This window comes from Jaculus jaculus, chromosome X (genome assembly GCF_020740685.1).
Source record: "Jaculus jaculus isolate mJacJac1 chromosome X, mJacJac1.mat.Y.cur, whole genome shotgun sequence".
Taxonomy (NCBI): Eukaryota; Metazoa; Chordata; class Mammalia; order Rodentia; family Dipodidae; genus Jaculus; species Jaculus jaculus.
The window spans coordinates 133,888,335-133,916,004 of NC_059125.1; the positions used below are offsets into that span (position 1 = coordinate 133,888,335).

Genomic DNA, 27,670 nt, shown 5'->3' on the forward strand with positions numbered 1-27,670 from the left:
AAACCTAACCAAGGAAGTAAAGAATCTATACAATGAGAACTTTAAAACACTCAAGTGAGAAATTGCAGAAGACACTAGAAAGTGGAGAAACATCCCTTGTTCCTGGATTGGAAGAATCAATATCGTGAAAATGGCAATCTTACCTAAAGCAATCTACACATTTAATGCAATCCCTATCGAAATTCCAAAGGCTTTCTTCATGGAAATAGATAAAACAATCCAAAACTTCATTTGGAATCACAAAAAACCTCGAATATCTAAAATAATACTGAGCAACAAAAAAGAGGCTGGTGGTATCACCATACCTGATTTTAACCTATACTACAGAGCCATAGTAACAAAAACAGCATGGTACTGGCACAAAAACAGACATGTAGATCAGTGGAACAGAATAGAGGACCCAGATGTAAGCCCAAGTAGCTATAGCCACCTGATATTCGATAAAAATGCCAAAAATACTCATTGGAGAAGAGACAGCCTCTTCAGCAAATGGTGTTTTGAAAACTGGATAAATATCTGCAGAAGGATGAAAATAGATTCTTCTCTCTCGCCATGTACAAGAATTAAGTCCAAATGGATTAAAGACCTTAACATCAGACCGGAAACTTTGAAACTGCTAGACGAAAAAGTAGGGGAAACCCTTCAACATATTGGTCTTGGCAAAGACTTTCTGAATACAACCCCAATTGCTCAGGCAATAAAACCACAGATTAACCACTGGGACCTAATGAAATTACAAAGATTTTGCACCGCAAAGGACACAGTGAAAAAAGCAAAGAGGCAACCTACAGAATGGGAAAAAATCTTCGCCAGCTGTGTATCTGATAGAGGATTAATATCTAGGATATACAAAGAACTCAAAAAGTTAAATAATAAGGAATCAAACAAGCCAATCAAAAAATGGGCTATGGAGCTAAATAGAGAGTTCTCAAAGGAAGAAATACGAATGTCATATAAGCATCTCAAAAAATGTTCTACGTCACTAGTCATCAGGGAAATGCAGATTAAAACTACATTGAGATTCCATCTCACTCCTGTCAGATTGGCCACCATCATGAAAACAAATGATCATAAATGTTGGCGGGGATGTGGAAAAAAAGGAACCCTTCTGCATTGCTGGTGGGAATGCAATCTGGTCCAGCCATTGTGGAAAACAGTGTGGAGGTTCCTAAAGCAGCTAGAGATTGATCTACCATATGACCCAGCTATAGTGCTCCTAGGCATATATCCAAAGGACTCATCTCATTTCCTTAGAAGTACATGCTCAACCATGTTTATTGCTGCTCAATTTATAATAGCTGGGAAATGGAACCAGCCTAGATGTCCCTCAACAGATGAGTGGATAATGAAGATGTGGTACATTTATACAATGGAGTTCTACTCAGTGGTAAAGAAAAATGAAGTTATGAAATTTGCAGAAAAATGGATGGACCTGGAAAGTATTATACTAAGTCAGGTAACCCAGGCCCAGAAAGCCAAGCGCCACATGTTCTCTCTCATATGTGGATCCTAGCTACAGATGACTGGGCTTCTGCGTGAGAATGAAAATACTTAGTAGCAGAGGCCAGTAAGTTGAAAAGGAGACATAAAGGGTGGAGAAAGGAAGGGAGGAGGATACTTAATAGGTTGATATTGTATATATGTAATTACAATGATTGTAATGGGGAGGTAATATGATGGAGAATGGAATTTCAAACGGGAAAGTGTGTGGATGGGGAGGGAGGGAATTACCATGGGATATATTTTATAATCATGGAAAATGTTAATAAAAATTAAAAAAAAAAAAATAAATAAAATAAAAAAAATGTTCCCTTCCTCTAAGCACAAGAAGAGTATGTGGAAACTATGTGACTCCATTGTAAAGAACACTTAAAACTTGAAAACTTAGTCAATACTACAGATATTCCTTACAGACAGTAGTCAGAAATTTACATTACAAATTACAACACACCTTTATTTCAAGTTCAAAGGAACATTGTTATATGTGACACTTGCTACCCAAAGGACATCTTTCTACTGGTGATTCACTGATCACATATGATTCAGGTGTCAAAGAGATCAATAGAAAGTACCTGTGGTGGATGGTGCAGGTGTCCCCCTTAAACTTAGGCGTTCTGAGTGCTGGATTAAAGCCTCCTGGAGGCGGTGTATTGTTGGGGGCAGGCTTATGGGTATTATAGCCAGTTTCCTCATGCCAGTGTTTGCACACTCTCCTGTTGCTATTGTCCACCTTATGTTGACCAGGGGGTGATGTCCACCCTCGGCTCATGCCATCATTTTACCTGCCATTGTGGAGCTTCCCCTTGAGCCTGTAAGCCAAAATAAACTTCTTTTCCCCCCACAAGCTGCTCTTGGTCGGGTGATTTCTGCCAGCAGTGAGAACCTGACTGCCACAGCACCCAAAACACAACATGAGTCAGTATAATTGCCACCATTACAAATCCTAAAGTTACATATTTTTCATTTTAAGTAAAGTGTGTATGAAAAGAAATGCCATGTGGGCATTCAGGTGCTATTGCTGAGATGGATGCCTGCACCTGAGTTCAGTCTCTTTACATAGTCTCATAACACCCCTTCATGGTGCAGGATGTTGAGAGAATATGCAAATATTTAGCAAGTCACAAAGCCTGGCACAAGCGATTCCTATGCATTCTTTATTTGTTTACAAGGATCCAAAAATTTCTGATCCTCACTGAAGGAAAAGTCAGTTTTCTCTTTCAGAACTTATTATCAATAATACATGGATAGCATTTCCACATTTGATCCCACCAGGATTTAGAGACTAGAAAGGATGATTTTGTGCTAACCTTGTGTTTTTTTCTTTCTGGCAATCCTTTTTTTCCTCTTTGTCTTTTTGTTCATAAGGAGGATGCGGTCTTGCTAACAATAACGTCATGGCTTTTGGCATAATTTTCTTGTCAGATTCTACTTTAAGCAAACATGTGAAATAGTTAAAGGAAGTTATAGTCTCTGGATACAACAAAGAAGCAAATGCACATATACCATTACAAAAAGCAATTATGAACATAGATAAATGTCAATCACATGCAAACTCCAAATTCGTCCCAACTAACAGAATTAACATGTTTAAACAAGTTCATGTAAAAAATACAACAATGTACTTAGTTTTATCTGTGTTGAGAAAGATGAATCAAGTGACTATGGGGAAAGATTGAAATGTGTTAAAATTCAATCAACAGTAAAAATATTACTCAGCTAATCAAAACACATCTAGCATACAGATGGAGGTTTGTGCCTATTTTTATTATTGTTTAGCTAATCTTCAAAACATTATACCTCTGGTTATCAGGAAGTGGCTAGCTGTAGATAAGAACAAAGATTACAAGGTAAATTCATAGAGACATAATAATATTTAGACTATGTACTTAATGCCTTTATTTTAAATATACGATAAGTGAATATAAAATATCAAGAATGACTGATTTATAATGAAAATATCATTTGTTATATGGCATCCACTGTGTAATTCTTTATAACTACAAAATCCTCTAGTGAAGCATGTATCAGAATGCATGTGACAGACAAAATAACAAAACATTTTCAGGAACCTCCATTCAGCACAAAGGAGGCATGTCACATTATGGTATAAACACGGAAACTGACCTACAACTGATGAAAATGTATTCATCCATGAATGGCTGGATGAGCTCTCTTTAAGTACCATCTAATATCAGAGATGGAATGGTCCAGAGGTATCACCTACACAACCTCAACTCTCACTCAACACATGCTTTTATACAACGGTTCTAAAAATAAAATTTCCAAAACAGAGGAGTGAGTGAGGAAGAAACTCTGAGAAGGACCAGCTAACAGAGAGGAAACACAGACTGGACTGTGATTGGTTAAGTCTCTGACATAATGATTACTACTTTAAGTCTCCTTGATTAGGGAAATAGAACAAAGTTGATCACTCCCAAAGTGCCTAGAGATTTTCTGTTTCTGAAGTTAATTTCTTAGTAAAAGAACTTACCTTTACCGGTCATGTGTGTTGGGCGTAAAGTCTGATTTTCTTTGACTTTAGAAAGTTTTTCATTCATCTTTTTGACAATATCTTCCACATTTGGCACATGAACAAAATCATGAATAGTTTTTATTTTATACGGCAAAGAAATCTGGGGTGATAATTTTGATGTGTCTGGTAAAGCTGATGGAGGTTGGTTCTTTTCAATTTTAGTGCTGAGAAAAAGTAAGAATTATGTGACAAGTAATTTTTAGTTTGTAATTACACATAATATTATATATGGGTATTATCAGGTAATGCTAAAATATGCCAGAGAATTTTACAACAGATGAAACCAAACCGATTTTTCATTTATATTTGTGTCACCATTCATACTATATTATGAAACATTGCTATGGAATTTTTCCTAGCAAGGACCCATCAAGAATAATTGCAAATAGACTACTTACACATTTTTCATGGAAGAGGGTGGATGCCATCCAGCTGATATAGATGATAGCCATGTATAACATGATATACTGGATTGTGGTTGTTTCTTTGCCGAAGGGGTTGAGGTGTACATGTCCATTTTTGAATTCTAAACACAACAATTCAGTAAGATAAAAAATTATAAGCCATTATTTCATTATATCTATCTTTCATTTTATAAGAAAATATTTTAAATAAAATATAATTATAGTTCATTAAATCCTTAGCATTCCTTTGCTGCATGAAAAGTAGTTACATTTTCTAGGCTAATGAGGTATACTATGTAAGTAGATCACAGAAAAAAATGTACTTCAGGGTCTACTTCTATTTCTAAATCATTTTAAAAGTATTTTTATTTATTTGTTTACAAGGAGAGAGAATGGGCATGCCAAGGCCTTTAGCTGCTGAAACCAACTCCAGATGCATGTGCCACTTTGTGCACCTGGCTTTATATGGACACGGGGATATCAAACCCAGGTTATTAGGTTTTGCAGACAAGTGTCATAACCACTGAACCATCTCTCCAACTCCTATTTCTGAAACTTAGTTAAGGCTTTGGAAGATTTCTTTAAAAATTTTCCTGGGAGATTATCAACAATTCACAGTTAAAATAAACAAATGTTTGGAGAGTCTATGCCTTTACTTTGAGAAATGCTGTCACACTCACATTGAAGAATGCCTCAGGAGGCATGTGCATACTTACCTAAGGATTTGCTTCTACCATCACTTCAGAGAGGGCCTCCACCCTCTCCTAAGGTGACATTGTCACACTCACCTGGAGTGTCGTGTCTCCATTCACATCAGGGGTTGTTTTATCATTTGGCTCCAAGGATGCTTCCATCATTGACACAAGAGATATTCCTATGTTTCTTATTGGGAGCTCCTTCATAATTTTTGATTCCTTAATGGAATCCAATGAGGTTTGTATACTTTTATCTGGTGAGCTATCCATGCTGACTATAGGGGAAATGTTCACTCTCATTAAGGAGGATGATCGTACATTTATACTGGGAGATAAATGCATGCTGGCAATTGGGGACAATTTGTTACTAGGAGACATAGAGTACCCTTTTATGTTCACCTCAGTTGGTACCTCAATGTTCACCTTGGGGAAAACTTGTACATTAACTTCAGGGGTGTCTTCTATGTTCCCCTCTGAGGGTACTTGCACATTTGCTGGGGACAGGACTTTTACCTCCACTTTAGGTGGTACATTCATATTCACATTGGTTTGTACCGCTACATCTTTCTTGAGGGGTGTTTCTACAGTCTTTGGTTCAGTTATTTCTAATTTTGCTGGAACAAGCCTTTTCACTGTTGGTTTATGAAACATCACAGAGGCCTTCAATTCATCATCAGTAAACACTGGCACACTAACGGAACGGAACACATGTCCAGTGACTCCTGTAAGTGAATGAACACAGCATGATTTCATAAAGCTGGAAATTTGACTAATTAAACATCTCATGTACACTGTACAAGAGTATAAACACTCATCTCATTTCCTTAGAAGTACATGCTCTACCATGTTTATTGGTGCTCAATTTATAATAGCTGGGAAATGGAATCAGCCTAGATGTCCCTCAACTGATGAGTGGATAATGAAGATGTGCCACATTTATACAATGGAGTTCTACTCAGCGGTAAAGAAAAATGAAGTTATGAAATTTGCAGAAAAATGGATGGACCTGGAAAGGATTATACTAAGTGAGGTAACCCAGGCCCAGAAAGCCAAGCACCACATATTCTCTCTCATATGTGGATCCTAGCTACAGATGACTGGGCTTCTGCGTGAGAATGAAAATACTTAGTAGCAGAGGCCAGTAAGTTGAAAAGGAGACATAAAGTGTGGAGAAAGGAAGGGAGGAGGATACTTAATAGGTTGATATTGTATATATGTAAGTACAATGATTGTAATGGGGAGGTAATATGATGGAGAATGTAATTTCAAAGGGGAAAGTGTGGGGGTGGGGAGGGAGGGAATTACCATGGGATTTGTTTTATAATCATGGAAAATGTTAATAAAAATTTTTTTAAATAAAAAATAAATAAATAAATAAATAAATAAAAAGAAAAAAGTTTAAAAAAATAAATGGGATAAACATTTAAAAAAGAGTATAAACAAAGGAATGTGACTCTTAAGTAGAACGTTGCAGGAATCACAGTAAGCCTAGTATATGTACTGTAACATTCATCATAGACAATGGGCAAAACCATCACAAATTCAGTACTATAGAAAAAACACCCACAGAGTTGCTATGATAGGCAACTGTGTATTACCAATAAAATATAAGATGGTTCTCTAAAATTGTTGTTTGAAACAAGCCATTTCTATTCAAGCCACATTTCACATTAGAATAATTGTCATAAAAACTTCAACTCCACCATCACTTTTTTGATTCTGGGTTTAATATAGTCCAGACTAGCTTCAAACATGCTATGTAGCTGACAATGATCTTAACTTCTAATCTTCCTGCCTCTATCTCGTTAATGCTGGTATCACAGATCTGTGACACCACATACGGTGTAGACAGTGCTGGGATCTTGGCAACCACTCTATAAGTTGGGCTATATTCTCACCCTCCATCACACTTTAAAAGTAATCTGGGTACTTGCCTGCAATGCCTAATGGTCCAGTTTTGATTCCCTAGTACCCTCAAGAAGCCAGATGTACAAAGTGGCACATGTATCTGGAGTTTGTCTGCAGTGGCTGGATGCCTTGCCATGCCCATTCATTCTCTCTTTCTCTCTCTCCACTTGCAAGTAAATAAATTAATAATGTATTAAACATAAATAAATGTGATCTGAACATTTTTGCCAAGGCCAGAGATCTATTACAGGTGATTTTGTGAAATATTCCGTATTTGACTGCTTTAGAACAGAATTAAAAAATAACATTGTTTTGGTCATTCTAACAGCTGTTCTAAAACATGATGAGAATAAATAAAACATATAAACTCTCAAATTAATTATTTTAATAGAAAAATAATAATTTTAATTGATGTTTTTGTTTTAATGAATTACAAAAGATTATGGGTTAGGAAACTTGCATGACAATATTTGAGCCTCCTCAGACATTTTGCAGTTTTGCGATTCGTCTTAGAGAAAGGGAAAATAAAATTCTAGAGGGGTAGCTGAGCAGGCGCTAGGGGTGTCGTCAAGGTAAATATGACATTTCAAAACCAGGACAAGTTGAATCCCTTGTAACATAGTATTGTCTTCACTTTGTCCATGTGTTCAAGAAGACTGCAAAGTCTCTTGTGATTCTTAGGACTTTTCCTCAAGAGCTTAGCTGGATCTCTGGGGGAACTGGAGGCCACCGTCCTCACAGGCGGAACTGCTTTTCACCTCCTGCTTCCTTGAAATGCAGGATCATCTACTCACTGTATTCTCCGTTATGATATTACATGTATAATGAGACAATATCAGAAGTAAACATGTAATGACAATACATATTCACATTCTTGTAGGAGTGGTTGTAGACACCAATGCATTTCCGCATTGTCATTAGCTGTTACCATCTAACGTTGACTGCAGTGTATCCGTTCAAGAACAAAGAAGCATAGAGAGAACCTGCCTCCAGACTTTTCATTGCTCCCAAAGGATGCACCACAAGGATACTACTACTAACTGAGACCCTGAAGGACCTTTCTCCTGACTTCCAGTTACATTCAGCTCAGTGTGGTCATTGGGTATAGGAAAAAGAAACAAAACAAACTTCAATCACCACTGTGATTCAGTATAAGAAAACAGAGACCACTCTGACCCAGGTGTTTTATTCCTCCAAAAGGATGAACTGCTTTTCTTGGCCAGGATGGTGCAAATGAGGAAGGATCCCAGAGGAGTCATGCCACTTGAGGGGTCATGGTTCCTATTCGCTTCCTCATACTCCTTTCTCCTTGTGCCATGGAGATCAGGATCCATGCTAAGTGCTATTGTGTCTTCACCACCTGCCCTTGCAAACCCTCATCTTCTGTGTGCCCAGGCCTCCAGTGAGGGGACCAGAGGAGGAGGTGTTGGCAGATTCATGCTTCCCCTCAGCTGTGGCAGCTACTGGGTCAGCACACGCCTGCACAGTTGACACACACGAGGTTCATGCTATTGGGTCCACCTACACCTGTGTCTATTTCAAGGGGAATCAAGAGACCAAGACCAACAGTGGACTGCCACACTAACTTCCACCTGTCAAACAGTAAGTTCTGCCTTTCTGCTAAAGGTAGATTGGAGGGAGGGCAGTGTTAGGCTTTAATGTACTCATCCCCAGGTGGTAACATCATAGGGCCCAATATTTGTCACCTAAGAAGGGAACTGAAATAAGTCAGTGAGAAAATCACGAGGGTGTGTGTGTGTGTGTGTTAAGGATTGAACCCAGAGTCTCAAACAACAATTAAAAACATGGAACAGGCTTGGAGAGATGGCTTAGAGGTTAAGGCATATGCCTCTGAACCCTAAGGACCCAGGTTTGATTCTCAAGGTCTCACGTAAGCCAGCGGCACAAGGTGACACATGCATCTGGAGTTCCTTTGCAGTGCCTGGAGGCCCCGGTACACCCATTTTCTCTCTCTCTCTTTCTCTCTCTCCCACTCTCTGTCTCAAATAAAATAGATAAATAAAAAAGTTTTGGAACATTCCCCCTTGTGTGTCTTTCTCTGGAACGATTAGCTGTTGTAGCAGTTACCTCCTTTGTTGCATGAACAAAACACCTGGCAAGAAGCAGCTTATGGGAGGAGAGGGTTTACCTCAGGTTTACAGTTTCAAGAGGAAGCTGGATCGCTTCATCACACATCCACAGTGACACAGAACAAAAGGTCAGAGCTCAAGTAGGCTATGAACACAACGTAACTCTGGACTCCTTATGTCCGAGTCTTGGCCCTAACAATAAACCTCCTACAATAAGACTCCTCCTCCCAAAGCATTTTCAGAAGAAAATACCTTAGACATGTGGTGGCAAATCCTCTCAGCCAATGCTGGTCCCATTGTTCCAGTCTTTCAATTGCGCAAATGGAAGTTCAGAGAGGTTATGCTTTCTGGAGGTCACACACAGCTAATGAATGGGTGACAAACCATACCTTGGGCATGTCACTAGTTGTACATCAATGAGGATACAGCTTTGTCACTGAAATGGGCCTATCACAATGAGAAAATTATCTGTGTGGTGCTCAATAATGTAGAAGGCACCTGTCTGATCGGTGACATTTGTAAGGCTCAGGTGGAATGAGAGAAGTTTCTAGTTTCCCCACGGTCAGCAGAGAAGCATGTTCTCCCTCATACGAAATAGAACCAGAATCTCAAGGATGCAGCAATTTATAACTAACATTGTGAAAACTGGAGCCAGATTAAAAACATTCAACCTTCAAGGAATTACACATACCTCATAAGAAAATAGGCAAGCACTGCTTTATAAACACAATAGGAATAATCAAGGTTTTTTTTTCAAGTTCTGCCCAACAAGTACAACAAGTGAATGTAAACAATGTTGGTGGTTCCAAGGTTGTATTTGGCATTTGGAAGAATCACTACTGAACACTGGCAAAAGGTGAATTACAAATATACATATGACATGGTAAAATTTTAGTTAACGTTTGATATTTATACATTAGATACAATATGAAACAACTTTGTGATTTTTCTGAGCCCCTTGCATAATTTATTATATTCTCTGCAAGATGAAATTGAGTTTTTAATTGTTAAATTATGTCACTTTAAACCAAATAATTATTATTTGAATATTTCAAATGCATGCTTAAAGAGAAAAATCCTCTTTGAGAGACTCAGCATTATCTAATGGAAGCATTCTTGATGAACACACTGATAACCCATGCATTAGTACAAAACACAAGAGTCATAATGGAAGATTTTTCAAAGAAACCAAAAATCGCTTTACTTAGAACTGTCACTCAAGAAGGTGATATAAATAGCTTCTGTTGTATATAACCTTCAGTTGTGATTTTTTTTATTTGTTTTCCTTTTTTTAATAGTTATTTCTTTTGCCAGGTTCAATATGAGACAGAAATTCTTGTGCTATGGGCTTGGGAGTTTTAACAGAATGGAGGATGGATTGATCATCTTTCAGGCCCCATGAAGTTGTATACTTAATCTGGGAAGAGAAGAAAAGGAAGATTAGCTAAAGATTCTAGTTGTCTCCAAGTACATTGCCCCTGGATTCCCTTTGGGGTGATTCCTGGACTCTTATCACCATCTTGAGTTCCTGAACCCTGGTAGTTTTCTAAATGTCCCCTACTTCAAGAACCAAAGGAATCCACAGTGCCTTGGAGGCTCAGGAAAATCTACATTTTAAATGTTTTAAATTATTTCTTTAAGAGAGAGAAAAGAGAGAGAGGTAGATAGACAGAATTAGAGACTGGGCATGCCAGGGCCTCTGGCAACTGGAAATAAACTCCAGACACATGAGCCACCTTGTGCATCTGGCATACATAAGTCCTGGGGACTCTATCCTGGGTCCTTAGGCTTTGAAGGCAAGTGCCTTAACCACTAAGCCATTTCCCCAACCCAAAGTGTACATTTTGACAAGAACTTATTTCTGCATAAATTGCAAGAAATGCAGGACATAAGAACTAGCATCAAGTCATCATCTTCCCCATCAAAACTAACTTAAGAATTTCTACAGATTCATTCCTAGACTTACTCTGATCTCCTTCCTCCTGTCTTCCAAAGTCACTTCTGGAAGCAGTGAGAGCATTAATGTCAGATGGCTTTGGAATAGAGCAACGCTGTGGACAGGTCTTGCTCAAAGGAGCTGTAGGATTGCTTTGTTTCTTCTGGTCTGAAGGTGCCTCAGGACCCTGAAGAGATGTCACAATAGACTTCACTTCATGTTTGCTGCTATTATTAGGAGTGTTGATAGCAGCAGGTGGTCTTATGTCTTGATCCGAGTCACTAATTCTGCTTGAACTCAACCACTGAACTGCACTATCACTCTTGGTGTATTGGACGGTGTTGCTGTCTCCCTTTGTTTTTCTGTTTCTCATCGTACGGGTGTACTTCTTTTTTGTAGATTTCCTGTAAAGCAATATTGTGGTTACAATTCTGCTTATTCAAAATCAAGGCTCTACCATGAAGTTAATAGACTTCTAAGAAATGCCTGAGATACCAATCAATTTTGAAAATCTTGAAAAAGGCCAGAGTAACCCTGGAGATCACAGAACACATGAAGGTTTTCCAATTATAGTCCATAAAGCCATAGTATACCCTAGAAATGCTGGGCCTGCAAGGTAGCTAACCATGCCAATCTTCACGAACCCTGTCCCCCTTCTTAAAGTCCATCAAGGATACAGCCAGTAAGGGGCAGCTAACAATTCGTGTAGGACTTGAAATTGGTGGTCTTTCTCCACCATTACAATTATCATCACCTCGCAGAGCTTTCTGGAGGACTACCTCTCCCATGAGTCACATAGTCCCAGGTCAATAGCCTGGGCAGGGTTCCTTTTCAAGAGGACAGTTCCTGTTCTCCTGACCTAATCCCTGAACTAGTTTTGGCATATATGAAAGGATATTACTATCATATTCTGGGTGGTAGCGAAAATGAAAATAGGTACTGCATAATGCCTGGTTTATAGTATTTAATCAATAAAGGAAATAGCATTTACCATGTGAACTACAACAACTGGAGTCATATGGATCTGGATTTGAACTTACTAAGTAACATGTGAAGCATCTCTGTACACAGAGTGCTTGTATTTAAAAGATGGGCATGATGACCATGACCAAGCAACACTATTGTGGGCATAAGTTGGTTTCCATTAAGTTGAATGTTTGACATAGTGTTTGTTATGTGCAAACCAAGAGCTCAATAAACAACATTGCTCACTATTCTAAGAATGTCATCTATAACCCTGCTACATTTTGCTACATTTATTTTGACAACTGAAATGGTGAGTGACTTACCTGGAATCTTTTGCTTTTGGATCTTTTTGTCTATGAACTTTCACATTGCCATTAAAATAGATTTTTTTTCCTAAATCAACTTCCCCAGTTTTGGCTTGCAAAAACACCAGCTCTTGAGGCTTTCTCACAGCCTTTGTAGATGTTTTGAGTTTGGTAGATAAAGTTTTAATATCTAGTGAATAAAACAAATTCAATGAAACAGGAGCTTCAACAACAAATACAAGGAAGAGAAAAGCCTCTTATTCTAATGCTATTTGATAGGGGACCTGCCCACGGCAGTCAGCACTCTGGGGATCCAGGTCCAGCTAGGCCTGAGCTGCCTCACAATCCGGGCTGTGACCTTCCTCTATCAACAACATGGATTAACCTGGCTCTCAGCATAGAGCAGCTTCCTTTAAGGACCGTTTCTTTCTTTGGCTAGGAAAGACTAGTAATGCAGAGGTTGGTTGGGACGGCTCTTTCCTTCCCCCACACCCTGATTGTCTCCCTAGCCAATTCTGCCTCCATGTTTGTTTTCCTTCAAGTGTTCCTTACTGCCTTCACTTTCCTCTCATCCAAAAGAAGAACAATTACATCTATTTTTGAGTGTTTTGTACTCACATACCACTTTATAAGACCCTCATACCATGACCCAGATGAACTTTTCTTAATTAAGTGGAAAGTTGAATTCCACCTGTCATCAATAATGATGCCTCTTTGAGCACTGAGCTGTGAAAACCAGCATCTGTCACATTCAACTGAGAAAGAGCTTCTGTAACCACTGGACTATTAGTTTTCCCTGTAAAAGTAATGGTGGCATCAGCAGATAACACCTTAAAAATATCCCATTTCAGGTACTGTTCTTGTCACTGGGTATATTTATCATGTCATTGAAACCTCGTGACACTCTAAAATGAAGACAGCATTAGCTTTCTCTTTTGTAGATGGTAAAGCTGAACACACGGAGGTTAAATGAACATACCACAATGCTAGGAAGTAGATGATAGGAAACTCAGCCTGTCTCTTACATGATGACTTAAGAGCAAACAAACCTGATATAAATATGTCACTGGAAGAGTCCTCATCGCTTTCTGTTTTTTCTTCACTTTCAGACCCATCCTCTTTAGATATGTCCTTTGCAGATGTTTCTGTAGACTACAGTTAAAAAGAAAATAATACCTATATAATATTTAATCCTTGACCTAAAATTACACAGAAGTCAGATTTCACAATTAGACCAACAGCAAACTTTTGACATTTCAAATAAAAGAATGAAAATGTCAAATGTCTTAAATTGTCCCCAAGAACCTGTAGACGACAGGAGCATATGGACCTACCTAGTCAGGCCTTTCATCTAGGGAGACAGTCAAGAATGAAATGTTTTTGTGAATAAGAGCCCAGAGATCACAGCTTTGGACTTGCTTCTGTCCTGTACCTGTTTAGAATCCTAACGAATATAGCAAGGGAGCAGTCAGCAAACAGCTATACCAGCTCAAGAGCTGCACCTTGAGGTAAAATATCTTGAACCAACGAGTTAAATGAGCTTTGAGATTGTGATTCCCAGCACTTTTTTGAAATTACATTTCTATTGTACATTCTCATGTGAATTGATGGTGGGAATGACAACAGGGATATTGGGAACAGACAAAGTATCAGTTTTGTAACACAGAATGTAGAGCTCAGAATCTGGAGAAAAGGGGGTCTTGAATGCATTTGCAACATTCAAAAGTCATGATGTCATGGAAAGCATATAATTGTAAGCCAGATCCCAAAATCATTCACCACATGAAACAAAACGATAAATACAAGTTTCTTAAAGTGAATTCTGTGCCTCTTTGGTGTAGTCAGTTAGTGCATCTGGCTGTTAGCCCAAAAGTTGGTGGTTTGAGGCCACCCAAGGATAATAGCCTTCAATTTTAACTGCTATTTACCCTAATACCAAGGGAAGAAAATGAAGAATTTCTGGTTCATCACAAGATACATATCCTAAAGATTGATAAGTAGAGTAAGTAAAAACTACAAATCAGTAAGAAAAAGGCAGGAGACAAAATAGATCAATGAGGAACATGAAAAGGCTTATCTACAAGAGGTCATTATATGTGACAAGACACTTGACTCTCTTAGCAGACACTGATAAATCCCCATTAAGAGTAGGAGCTTGTACTCAACAGAAGATGACAATGAGAAGCCACCCAAGGAGAAGGTATCTATCCCACACAGGCAAAAACAGCAGCTACCAGAATATTCAAAGAACTCTAAATTTTGGGAAAAGAGGACCTAATGAAGAATTTCATACAAGAGGAAACATGAAAGCAAGCTACAGATAGGAGAATGTGTTCAATATTTTTAATGATTAAGAATATACAAATGCGATACATCATTTCATTAACATCAATTGGCAAAATGCAAAAAATAAGTTAGTAAGAATGTGAAGTAAGAATTTTTATACTCTCTGGTAGAAATAAGGTGATTACCTTTGAGGCATTCACAACTGTTTTTCTTGTCTTCTTCATTATTTCTTCAACTTCCTAAAGGAAAGTAAAAATTGAAAACGAGTGGTCCTAAAGCACTTAATTACCTTTGACTGAAGTAGACAATACTTTTGACTGTTCTACAATCACATACCTAGGAAAAGACCTGGGGTTCCTTTTCTTATCCTGGATTCAGTTATAGTAGTTATAGCTGTACTTACTATCATAACTCAAGCAAAAGACAACATCTTGTTCCTATTTTCAATATGTGTGTAAATCAGGTACTTAAGAGTAAGCCTCTATTGCAAATCACTTAGAATTTTCAAAAGGGTTTTATGTTTAGACCATTTCAACAGCTGACATGAATAGAATTAATGCACTTTAATGATGCCTTAGTAGCAAGGTACCGTGTTACTAAACTAAGAAGACAGAAGGCATAGGAAGGATGTAGTCTAGAATAGAATAAGAATTCCATACCCCATGCAGGAAGTAAGGAGAGGTGTAGCCTGCTGGCTGCTCAAGAGTGACATGGGATCTTACCACACTTCAGTCTGGGCCAGAACTCCTAGATGAGCCTCTCAAGTTGGGTAAGTGTGGCTCTACCTTACAGTCTGTTCCTTGGCCTCACAAGGATGCCTGCACTCTTCAAACAAAGTTGCTGAAGATTCTAGCCCAATTCAGAGGAAATTCTAAGGTCCTTCAAGCCCTATCAAGCTGGAATCATTCTGTGAAGAGGAGCATTGATCAAAAATTTGGTATGTTGGGCTGGAGAGATGGCTTAGCGGTTAAGTGCTTGCCTGTGAAGCCTAAGGACCCCGGTTTGAGGCTTATTTCCCAGGACCCACGTTAGCCAGATGCACAAGGGGGCGCACGCATCTGGAGTTCGTTAGCAGTGGCTGGAGGCCCTGGCGTGTCCATTCTCTCTCTCTCTCTCCCTCTCCCTCTCTCTCTCTGCCTTTCTCTCTTTGTCTGTTGCTCTCAAATAAATAAAAAATAAAGAACAAAAAAAAAACTGGTATGTTGAGGCATTGCCCTATTGGCCACCATCCATGAGGGAAAAGTTTGATCAATAAGAGGAGATGAATCTGTGTACGAGTCAGCTCTATAGATAAGAAAGTAGAGTAGGGAAACATCTAGGAAATAAGCATTCATCTGATTTGGAATTTTCAAAAACATGTCCTGGTATTTTACACCCATACTGCTCAACATACAATCAAATTCTCCCAAACACATAATTGCCTTTTTCCTTTCTAATCTTGCCCAATAATTTTGTAATGTAATTCTCTCATGTTCCTTCCTATGCATTTTAGTGTTGTCCTGAGACTTATTTGTGGCACCCCCTTTCTAGAAAATATGTACAAGATATTGGTTAATCTTGGGGCTGCAGAGATTTCTCAGTGGTTACAGGTGCTTGCTTACACAGCCTGATGGCCTGGGTTTGATTGCCTAGTACCCAAGTAAAGCCAGATGCTCAGAGTGGCACATGCTACAGTTCATTTTTAGTAGCAGGAGGCCCTGGCTTTCTCAGTCATGAATGTTCTCCTTCCCTTTGTATATAAATATAAAAAATATAAATATATAAAAATATTTTTAAAAAACACGAAAGCATTGGTTAGTGTCAATATATCTGAGTGACATTAGAGATAACTAGTTCAAACAGTTGAATAGTTGCTGCCAACGTTTGACTGAGGAGTGTGTGTGTGTGTGTGTGTGTATGTATGTATATTATGTTTTCAAAGCCAAAGTTGAAGAGCACAGATTGAGGGCTGAAGAGTTAGCAGTTAAGGCACTTGTCTTTGATGCCTAAGGACTCAGATTCGATTCCCAAGTACCCAAATAAGCCAGATGCACATGGTGGTGCATGCATATAGAGTTTGCAGTGGCTTGAAGGCAAAATACATCCATTCTCTCTCACCCTCTCAAATAAGTAAATAAATAAAATCTTTTTACAAAAATGCACAGATTGAGGTTAATGCTATCTGGATATCCCCTAGGATAGATGTCAAGGTTATCATTATGAACATAAGGCTGGGTTACTTGAAAAAGCATATAAATGGGCTGGAGTGATGGCTTAGTGGTTAAGGTGTTTCCTGTTAAGCCTAAGGACCCACGAAGAATCCACATAAGCCACATGCACAAGGTGGGTACATGATTCTTGTGTTTGTTTTGCGGTAGCTAGAGGCCCTGACATACCCATTCTTCCTTTCCCTCTCCCTCTCCCTCTCTCTCTCTTTCTCCTTCTTTTTTAATCTCACAAAGAAATATATAAAAATTACCTAAAAGCATATAAATGAATTTGGAGCTATTAACTCAGCAGCAGGATCCAAAATTCTTGAATTTTGTGTAAGTTCTGAGAGGATACATAAAGGTCCCTTTTCCAAAGAATACAAGTGCATACAATCATTTGGGGTACTTAAATATAACCACTAATGATAAATGATAATATAAATTGAGCTATGGTAATAATTCAAAATGTGAATAGCTTTAACTCAGTTCAGGCATTCATTTGCTCAGAAATATGAATATGGAAGGCTGGGACCTTTACATTGGTCAACGTGATGATCGTAAGTGTTCACAGGGAGTCATAATTGCTTACTTTCATACCTGTTGGTGGGGAGGGAAGGTGAGGTGCAGTTGTGGCACCCTGAGTGGCACTATACTATATACGATGGGGCAATGAACCTGGAACCTTTCACTGAGATTTCAATCTGAAGGACTGCTAATCTATAATCTGCTACTTTCTGTTTTAATTTGTTTCCCTAGTCAAACATTCCTGAACTTTGGCAAAGATGGATAAGGATGACTTGTAGTGATATTAGGTAACAGGCAATTTTTTAGAGACTGTAATGGAAAAGTGCAGCCAGAGAATGCTGCATCTGCCCTGTGACATGGATAGCTGCTCTGGGTTTTAACTGAACTTTACTAGCTGGTTATTAGCCTCTACTCAAGTATGGCACCCACAAACCTGTTGTTCTAGTTCCTCTGGCTTCACACAACCACTAGTTGTGGTGAGATCTTGTCCTAGCAGCTCATGTTTGCATGTTGGGAATTCTTTGGTTCGGCCTTCAATTGGTTTTTCTGTCACAGCTTCTTCATTGCTAGCCAAATGGAGAGTATTTAAATAATGGTTAGTATTCACATTAGCCACTAATACATGCATGTAAGCATTTAAACCAAAATTGATGAATAGTAACCTAACTTATATTTATACCAGATATACTATATTTCTTGTGTTCTTACTATAAAGGACTTATACAATATACCCCTTTGGGTTAGGGGAAGCTAGCCCTTGGGACTAGAAAATGATATGTAAGAGGTGCTTGACTACACTGCACCTTAAAGCACACACACAAACACACATGCACATGCATGCACACACACACACAGATACAAGAGAGAAATTAGCCTTTTCTGTTTTAAGAGAGAACAGTTTCCCAGGCCCTATTAGTATTTGCTCACATTCAAGTGCACCCAGGGAAGGCAGGGGTAATTGAGAGGAGGGTATGATGGTGCCACAGTATTCCGTGATGACAAACACTAAATTAGCTCTGTTTACATGAGGCAGCAATATCTTTCCAATTATAATTTCCTGCTATTCAAAAATGTCCCCTTCCTCTAAGCACAAGAAGAGTATATGGAAACTATGTGACTCCATTGTAAAGAACACTTGAAACTTGAAAACTTAGTCAATATTACAGATTTTCCTTACAGACAGTAGTCAGAAATTTACATTACAAATTACAGCACATCTTTATTTCAAGTTCAAAGGAACATTGCTATATGTGACACTTGCTACCCAAAGGACATCTTTCTACTGGTGATTCACTGATCACATATGATTCAGGTGTCACAGAAATCAATAGAAAGTACCTGTGGTGGATGGTTCAGGTGTCCCCCTTAAACTTAGGCGTTCTGAGTGCTGGGTTCCAAGCTGATAGCAGTTGGAAATTAAAGCCCCCTGGAGGCAGTGTATTGTTGGGAGCGGGGTTATGTGTATTATAGCCAGTTTCTTCATGCCAGTGTTTGCACACTCTCCTGTTGCTATTGTCTACCTTATGTTGGCCAGGGGGTGATGTCCACCCTCTGCTCATGCCATCATTTTCCCTGCCATCGTGGAGCTTTCCCTTGAGCCTGAAAGCCAAAATAACCCTCTTTTTCACACAAGGTGCTCTTGGTCATGTGATTTCTGCCAGCAGTGAGAACCTGACTGCAACAGCACCCAAAACACAGCATGAGTAAGTATAACTGCCACATTTACAAATCATAAAGTTACACAATTTTGATTTTAAGTAGAGTGAATGGAAATAGAAATGTCATGTGGGCATTCAGGTGCTATTGCTGAGATGGATGCCTGCACCTGGGTTCAATCTCTTTGCATAGTCTCCTAACACCCCTTCATGGTGCAGGATGTTGAGAGAATATGTAAATGTTTAGCAAGTCACAAAGCCTGGCACAAGCGATTCCTATGCATTCTTTATTTGTTTACAAGGATCCAAAAATTTCTGATCATCACTGCAGAAAAAGTCAGTTGCTCTTTCATAACTTATAATCAATCTATGGGTAACATTTCCAAGTTTGATGCCACAAGGATTTAGAGACTAGAAAGGATGATTTTGTGCTAACCTCGGTTTTTTTTCTTTCTGGCAATCCTTTTTTTCCTCTTTGTCTCTTTGTTCATGAGGAGGATGCGGCCTTGCTAACGAAAATTTTGTGGCTTTTGGCATAAATTTCTTGTCAGATTCTAGTTTAATCAAATATGTGAAATAGTTAAAGGACGTTATAGTCTCTGGATACAACAAAGAAGCAAATGCACCTATACCATTATAAAAAGCAATTATGAACATAGATAAATGTCAATCACATGCAAACTCCAAATTCATCCCAACTAACAGAATTAACATGTTTAAACAAGTTCATGTAAAAAATACAACAATGTACTTAGTTTTATCTGTGTTGAGAAAGATGAATCAAGTGACTATGGGAAAAGATTAAAATGTGTTAAAATCCAATCAACAGTAAAAATATTACTCAGCTAATCAAAACACATCTAGTATACAGATGGAGGTTTGTGCCTATTTTTATTATTGTTTAGATAATCTTCAAGACATTATACCTCTGGTTATCAGGAAGTGGCTAGCTGTAGATAAGAACAAAGATTACAAGGTAATTCATAGAGTCATAATAATATTAAGACTATGTACTTAATGCCTTTATTTTAAATATATGATAAGTAAATATAAAATATCAAGAATGACTGATTTATAATGAAAAGATCATTTGTTATATGGCATCCACTGTGTAATTCTTTATAACTACAAAATCCTCTAGTGAAGCATGTATCAGAATGCATGTGACAGATAAAATAACAAAACATTTTCAGGAACCTCCATTCAGCACAAAGGAGGCGTGTCACAGTATGGTGTAAACACGGAAACTGACCTACAACTGATGAAAATGTATTCATCCATGAATGGCTGGATGAGCTCTCTTTAAGTACCATCTAATATCAGAGATGGAATGGTCCAGAGGTATCACCTACACAACCTCAACTCTCACTCAACACATGCTTTTATACAACGGTTCTAAAAATAAAATTTCCAAAACAGAGGAGTGAGTAAGAAGCTATGAAAAGGACCAGCTAACAGACAGGAAACACAGAGTGGACTGTGATTGGTTAAGCCTCTGACATAATGATTACAACTTAAAGTCTCCTTGATTAGGGAAATAGAACAAAGTTGATCATTCCTGAAGTACCTAGAGATTTTCTGTTTCTGAAGTTAATTTCTTAGTGATAGAACTTACCTCTACCAGTCATGTGTGTTGGGCTTAAAGTCTGATTTTCTTTGACTTTAGAAAGTATTTGTTTCATCTTTTTAGCAACATCTTCCACATTTGGCACATAAAGAACATCCTGAATAGTTTTTCTTTTATACGGCACAGAAATCTGTGATGATAATTTTGATGTGCCTGGTAAAGCTGATAGAGGTTGGCTCTTTTCCCTTTCAGTGCTGTGAAAACATAGCAAGTATGTGTCAATTAACTTTTAGTATGCAATTACATATAATATAATATATTGGTATTATCAGGTAATGATACAATAAGCCACAAAATTTTATAACAGACCTAAGCAAAGCTATGTTTCATTTATGTTTGTGTCACCATGCATATTATATTATGAAACATTGCTATGGAATTTTTCTGAGTAAACACCCATCAGGAATAATTGTAAATAAACTACTTACATAGTTTTCATAGGAGGTGGATGCCACCCAGTTGATGTAGATGATAGCCATCTATAACATGATATATTGGATTGTAGTTTTTTCTTTGCCATAAGGGTTGAGGTGTGTTTGCCCATTTTTGAATTCTGAAGATATCAATTCAGTAAGATAAAAAAAATTATAAGCAATTACAACTATCTTTCATTTTATAAGACAATATTCTAAAAATATAATTATAGGTCGTTAAACCTTCAGCATTCCCTTATGGCATGAAAACTAGTTACATTTTCTAGTCTAATAAGTTATACTATGTAAGTATATCACAGAAAAAAATATACTCAAGAATCTATTTCTATTTCTAAATCATTTTTAAAAGTTTTTTTTTATTGCTTTACAAGGAGAGAGAATGGGCATGCCAGGGCCTTTAGCTGTTGCAAACCAACTCCAGATGCATGTGCCACTTTGTACACCTGGTTTATGTGGACACTGGGATATCAATCCCAAGCCATTAGGCTTTGCAGACATTTGCCATAAACACTGAACCATCTCCCCAACTACCATTTCTCCATCTTAATTAAGGGTTTGGGACACTTCTTTAAAAAAGCTTTCCCGAGGTTTTATAAACGTTTCACACTTAATATAAACAAAAAGACGTTTGGAGAGTCTCTGCCTTTATCTTTGGGAAATGCTGTCATGCTCACATTCGAGAACACCTCAGGAGGCATGTGCATACTTCCCTAAGGCCTTGCTTCTACCATCACTTCAGAGAGGACCCCCACCCTCTTCTAAGGTGACACTGTCACACTCACCTGGAGTGTCGTGTCTCCATTCACATCCGGGGTTTTATCACTAGGCTCTGAGGATGCTTCTGTAATTGACGCCAGAGATGTTTCTATGTTTCTTACTGGGAGCTCCTCCATAATTTTTGATTCCTTAATGGAATCCAATGAGCCATCTATACTTGTATCCGGTGAGGTGTCCATGCTGACTATAGGGGAAATGTTCACACTCATTAAGGAGGATGATCCAACATTTGTACTGGGAGATAAATCCATGCTGGCAACTGGGGACAATTTGTTACTAGGAGACATAGAGTACCCTTTTATGTTCACCTCAGTTGGTACCTCAATGTTCACCTTGGGGAAAACTTGTACATTAACTTCAGGGGTGTCTTCTATGTTCCCCTCTGAGGGTACTTGCACATTTGCTGGGGACAGGACTTTTACATCCACTTTAGGTGGTACATTCATATTCACATTGGTTTGTACCGCTACATCTTTCTTGAGGGGTGTTTCTACAGTCTTTGGTTCAGTTATTTCTAATTTTGCTGTAACAAGCCTTTTCACTGTTGTTTTATGTAACATCATAGCGGCCTTCAATTCATCATCAGTAAACATTGGCACACTAACATATCGGAACACATGTCGAGGGACTCCTGTAAGTGAATGAACAGATTTCATAAAGCTGGAAATTTGACTAATTAAACATCTCATGTACATAGTACAAGAATATAAACCAAGGAAAGTGACCATTTAGTAGGAAGTTACAGGAATCACACAAAGTGTAGGATATGTTCTGTGAAATGCATCATAGACAATGGGCAGAACCATCACAAATTCAGTACTATAGAAACAACACCCACAGTGTTGCTATATTAGGCAACTGTCTATTAAAATATAAGATGGTTCTCCAAAGTGGTTGTTTTCAACAAGCCATTTCTATTCAAGCAACATTTTACTTTAGAATAATTGTCCTAAAAACTTCAACCTCTCCATCACTTTTTTTGATTCTGGGTCTCATATAGTCCAGACTAGCTTCAAACATGCTATGTAGCTGACAATGATCTTAACTTCTAATCTTCCTGCCTCTATCTCGTTTGTGCTGGTATTACAGATCTGTGATACCACACATGGTGTAGGCAGTGCTGGGATCTTGGCAACCACTCTACCCAATATATTAAGCTATAATGTCAGCACTTCATCACACTTTAAAAACAATCCCGGGCTGGAGAGATTGCTCAGTGATTAAGGTACTTGCATGCAAAGCCTAATGAGCTAGGTTTGATTCCCCAGTACCTACATGAAGCCAGATGTACAAAGTGGCACATGTAACTGGAGTTTGTCTGCAGTGGCTGGATGCCCTGGCATGCCCATTCATTCTCTCTCTTTCTCTCTCTCCACTTGCACATAAATAAATAAATAAAGAAAAGTAATTTGAACATTTCTGCCAAGGCTAGAGATCTTACTATTACAGGTGATTTTCTAAAATATTCCATATTTGATTGCTTTAGAACACAATTAAGAAATAATACTTTTCAGTCATACTAACAGCTATACTAAAGTCAGGCATGATGAAAGCAAATAAAAAGTACCCACTTTCAGAGTTGACATATAAATAAATTCAGGGCCAGAATAAGGAAGGTGAACTGCTATAAAAATATCAACTTTTAACATGACAGGAATGAGCACTGTCATTAGGTCAGACTGCACTGGCAGACACCTGACTATAGGAGGCCCACCCTGGCTGACCACAATAACCCAAAGGAAGGAAAATAGATGCACTGAACAGAACCATTTCCCACTGTATATAATCTCTATGGAGAAACTTACAAATGGAGAAAATATTGCTGATAACAAAACAACTTTTACTGGGATTCCTATAGATAGACTGTTGAGCATCACAATGGTCATGTCTACTGACAAAGTTTATTGCCCAAATCTCCTAGGGAGAAATGAATGTTGCTGTAAGTATTTTGTTCCATGAATATTTATAAAGATCATTACAGCAATGTCATTTGTTCCCATTGGATTTAACCTGAATCAAGTAAAGAGTATTCTGTGAAAATGAATTTGTCTGAAACAAAAAGCCAGGGAATACATATGAAAGGAAGAATCGCTGAGGAAAAAGTCTTGAAAAGAAAATTACATTAAATCAGGTGTGGCGGCTGATGCTTGCAATCCCACCCCTAAGAGCATGAGGCAGGAGGAGTACAATAAGTTCAGTGCCAGTTTGGGCTACAGTGTGAGACTCTGTCAAAAAAAGAACTTATTTTAAATAAGTAATATTTTAAATAATAATTTTAGTAATAATTAAAGTTTGTGCAAAAAGCAGTAGTAAAATCAAGCAACAGACTGAAGCTTTGTTCAAAATTTTAGCTAATAATTTATAATTTCCAGAAGCAAACTGAATTGAAGAAATGTCTGAAGTGAACTGAGTCCTCCCTTATAAATCTTTCTATACCATCATTGTGTAATTCATCTCTTCGGCTTCATTCTCTTCTCTTCAGACACTTTGTGAAATAATGGCAAGAATTATATACTTCAGTTGAAGACGGGCTTTTTTGGTGTAGTTTTTAGTCCAAGAAGGGCAAAGCAACTCAATACTTCTTTCACTACTTAAGATTTGAACTTGGAAGTATCTAATTACCAGATGTGTTGCCCATTTGATCTGGGTCCAGACTGGAATGTGCTTTGTTCTTTCTTCTATTCAATGATGAACTTCTTCTACTTTCTGTTTTTCCTAAAGATCAAGTGCATATAAACATCACTTTTCCAAAACTACATATATACATTATGTCATGGGTGATTTTTTTATTTTAATGAACACTTTATCTTCTCTACCCTTCTAGTAAGATCTTGTCTATTTTCAAATATTGTGTGGAGCCAGGTGTGGTGGTGCATGCCTTTAATCCCAGCACTCAGGAGACAGAATTAGGAGGATCACCGTGAGTTTGAGGCCACCCTGAGACTACATAGTGAATTCCAAGTCAGACTGAGCTAGAGTGAGACCCTACCTGGAAAAAAAAATATTGTGCAGAGTGTATACCCACAAATTTAAAAATTATCTGAAGTGAAAATAAATTACTTGGAAAATGACAAAATAATAGGGAAAATATATAATACTAATAATACCAAAGTCCCTAAATTGGAAATATATAAGATTTATTTTAAATATAACCTTTGATGATGTTGTCTAATGATAAAAGTAATTTATAATTCAATTATACTTATTTTTAAACAAAAATAAGCATTAAAATTTGTTATAAATATCATTACATCAAGCAACCTAACCATTCTTAAGGGAAAACAATAGTTTTATGAAAAAATTTTCAATTTTACTTCAAATGTTCTACCCTACCATACTGAGGAATATATGTTGAAAAAAGGTATTTTCGGAGACTTGTAAATTAAACTTTATATTGATAATAAAACATCAAGTGAAAATTCTTTGAAGTAAAAATGTGATTGATCAGCATAACTACAGAGGTGCAAACAATTAAATCACATAGTTAATTCATGTTGTTTACCCCAGTATACTTTAAGAAATATCACAATAATTTGAGCAATTATTAATAAAAATGGGCAAACAGGAACAAAAAGTGAAGTATCAACAGTTTGATAATCCAATGTTATGTAAAACAACATGTATGGTACTATAAAGAATTTTAAGGTAGATTATGGCAATATAACTATCAATAAACACCATTTATGAGTTTCTTTATTGGCAAAACAGACTGTTACAGAAAGGATAAAATTTATATATTATGAGTCATCAATCAAATGAACAAAGTGTAAGTCATAAAGGAATGTAAAATTAGAAATCTCTGACTTTCTTGAGTTCTTAACTAACTATACAATAAGGAAAAGAATCACACTTGCTTGTCAATTTCACAAGCTTATTGTGGATAACAAATGATATATGTAGAGCAGATCAACCTAGTATCTACATATGCTATTAATTTCCTATTTTTGTCAAATGAGGTAATACTCATGATACTTTCCAGAAACTGAAAGGCTAGTCTAATTAAACCTGAGATAACAATTTCAGTTATGGTTTATCTATAATATGAATTAATTTACAAGTAAATAATTATACTATTTAATGGCAATGTCTTTTGGCCAAAATGTTTCAGCTTAAGCTATTCCTCATGATATGATTAACACAAGGTTTTATAATGATAGACATACAAACTAGTCAAGAACATCTCTTTCTACTGTAAAAGTAACATAGTACTCTTTTGAAGTAAGTCTCACTTTTACACAGCCAAAATGAGTGGTACTCAACTGGTGCTAGAACCCAGGAAGCTGAGGCAGACTAGGCTAAATAATGGGTCTAAGGCCAGCATGGGCCACATGACAAGACCTAGTCTCAAAATAAATGGCCCTGTAAAAATTCATATAAATAATTTCCTCTAGTTGATACTCGGGAGAATACATAAAATAGTTTAGACTTGGCAATGACATATCTATTTGTTTAATGCAAGCAAACGAGCCTTGCTAATATTTTTCAGTTGATGTAGATTTATTGAGTGAGAAAAGATATACTTAATGTAATAAGATCAAGGAGTAACATATTAGCTTAAGCAAGTTAAAGTTCTAGGTTGTAATCCTATGGAGCATAGATATGAATTAATTTGGTACACAATGTTATTATCAACCATTCCTTCCAAACTATATAATTGTAAGTTTCATTTAATAAAATAAGTATTGCAGGGCTGGAGGATGACTCAGTAGTTAATGGTGCTTGTTTACACAGCCTGCCATCTTGGGATCAATTCTCCAGCACCCACATGTAAAAGTGTATGCATCTGTGACCCCAATGTGCCTACAACAATGGAAGATGGAGCCAGAAGAATCTGGAGCTTAGAGGTTTGCTTGTCTGACATTCATTTGTAGAGTTACACTTCTATTGCAGTGGCAAGAGACCTTGTCTCAAAGAAGGTAAGCACAGGCACCTTGAAGTTGTCCTCTGACCTCCATACATGTGCATGACATGTATGCCCATACCTACCTACCTCTCTCTCTCTCTCTCTCTCTCTCTCACACACACACACACACACGAAAATAGTTTTAAAAATGAGAATTGGATAAGCTACAGAATTATTGATCAGTTTTTGCTTATTACAAATTTAAATATAATTTGGGGTATCTTGAGTCAAAATCAAATCTATCATAAAATCTTACCTGTTTCTTCTACATTGGCATATCATATAAATTTACCTTTTAGCTTAGGACATAAATATTAAAGCCTTGCTATAGATTTAAACTTTTATGAATAGCTGACAGTGAAGAATGAACTTAAAATTCAACAATTATATTGCTTACCAGATTTGCTTTCGGGCTTCACCATAGAATCCTCCCATGACCATCTCCTTTGCCTTTGATCAACACGGTTACATCGCTCCATAGTACGAGATACAATAGCTTTAAATTTTTCCTATTTAAAATAAATGACAACAAATCGTTGTATATCCATTAGGTTATCTTAATTTTGATGCATATTTATTAACCTTCTCATGAAATTGCTTTCTCAAGTAGAAGGTGCTTTTTTTTGGATCAGATAAAACTTTAAACTCATTGAAGCCCTGCCTTTGACTTATTAATCAGTACAAATATCATCCTTGAATAATCTGTTATCTGGTAGGCACTATATCAAGGAACTAGTCATTCTTTCCTCTCTGCTTATATCATTAGAAACTCATAACCAAAATTTTGCAGCAATCATACAAAGACCAAGTAGCATAGTTTTGCATATGCTAATCATATCTTAAGCTTTACTATTTTTGCTGACCTCAGTTTTTCCCTCAGCTTAATTCCTTTGAACATTTATTTTATTATCTGAAGCATTTAATTTTGTGGAATGAA

At 37.4% G+C, this 27,670-nt stretch overlaps 2 protein-coding genes across 4 annotated transcripts in view; both read right to left on the minus strand.

The window, feature by feature from the left end:
* Positions 1-7,037, minus strand: part of LOC123456581 (MAP7 domain-containing protein 3-like) — a 52,282-nt gene extending 45,245 nt beyond the window's left edge. Inside the window, exons 1-5 of the mRNA XM_045139956.1 lie at positions 7,031-7,037; positions 5,646-5,854; positions 4,432-4,559; positions 3,992-4,197; positions 2,808-2,925 (exon numbers count right to left, since the gene is read on the minus strand). Of these exons, the coding sequence (XP_044995891.1) occupies positions 2,808-2,925; positions 3,992-4,197; positions 4,432-4,559; positions 5,646-5,854; positions 7,031-7,037 (668 nt within the window). The remainder of the gene's footprint in view (positions 1-2,807; positions 2,926-3,991; positions 4,198-4,431; positions 4,560-5,645; positions 5,855-7,030) is intronic.
* Positions 7,038-9,822: 2,785 nt separating this feature from the next.
* LOC101609068 (MAP7 domain-containing protein 3) overlaps positions 9,823-27,670 on the minus strand; it is a 30,947-nt gene continuing 13,099 nt past the window's right edge. For 2 of the 3 annotated variants that reach the window (XM_045140897.1, XM_045140898.1), the window contains 12 exons: positions 27,131-27,242; positions 24,453-24,545; positions 21,836-22,461; positions 21,048-21,172; positions 20,608-20,813; positions 19,429-19,546; positions 17,771-17,903; positions 14,809-14,862; positions 13,387-13,489; positions 12,356-12,527; positions 11,097-11,470; positions 9,823-10,547 (listed from right to left, as the gene is read on the minus strand). In XM_045140897.1, coding sequence (XP_044996832.1) covers positions 10,543-10,547; positions 11,097-11,470; positions 12,356-12,527; positions 13,387-13,489; positions 14,809-14,862; positions 17,771-17,903; positions 19,429-19,546; positions 20,608-20,813; positions 21,048-21,172; positions 21,836-22,461; positions 24,453-24,545; positions 27,131-27,242 — 2,121 coding nt within the window. In that variant the 3' untranslated portion in view covers positions 9,823-10,542. The remainder of the gene's footprint in view (positions 10,548-11,096; positions 11,471-12,355; positions 12,528-13,386; positions 13,490-14,808; positions 14,863-17,770; positions 17,904-19,428; positions 19,547-20,607; positions 20,814-21,047; positions 21,173-21,835; positions 22,462-24,452; positions 24,546-27,130; positions 27,243-27,670) is intronic. The other variant, XM_045140899.1, reaches the window with a different exon arrangement.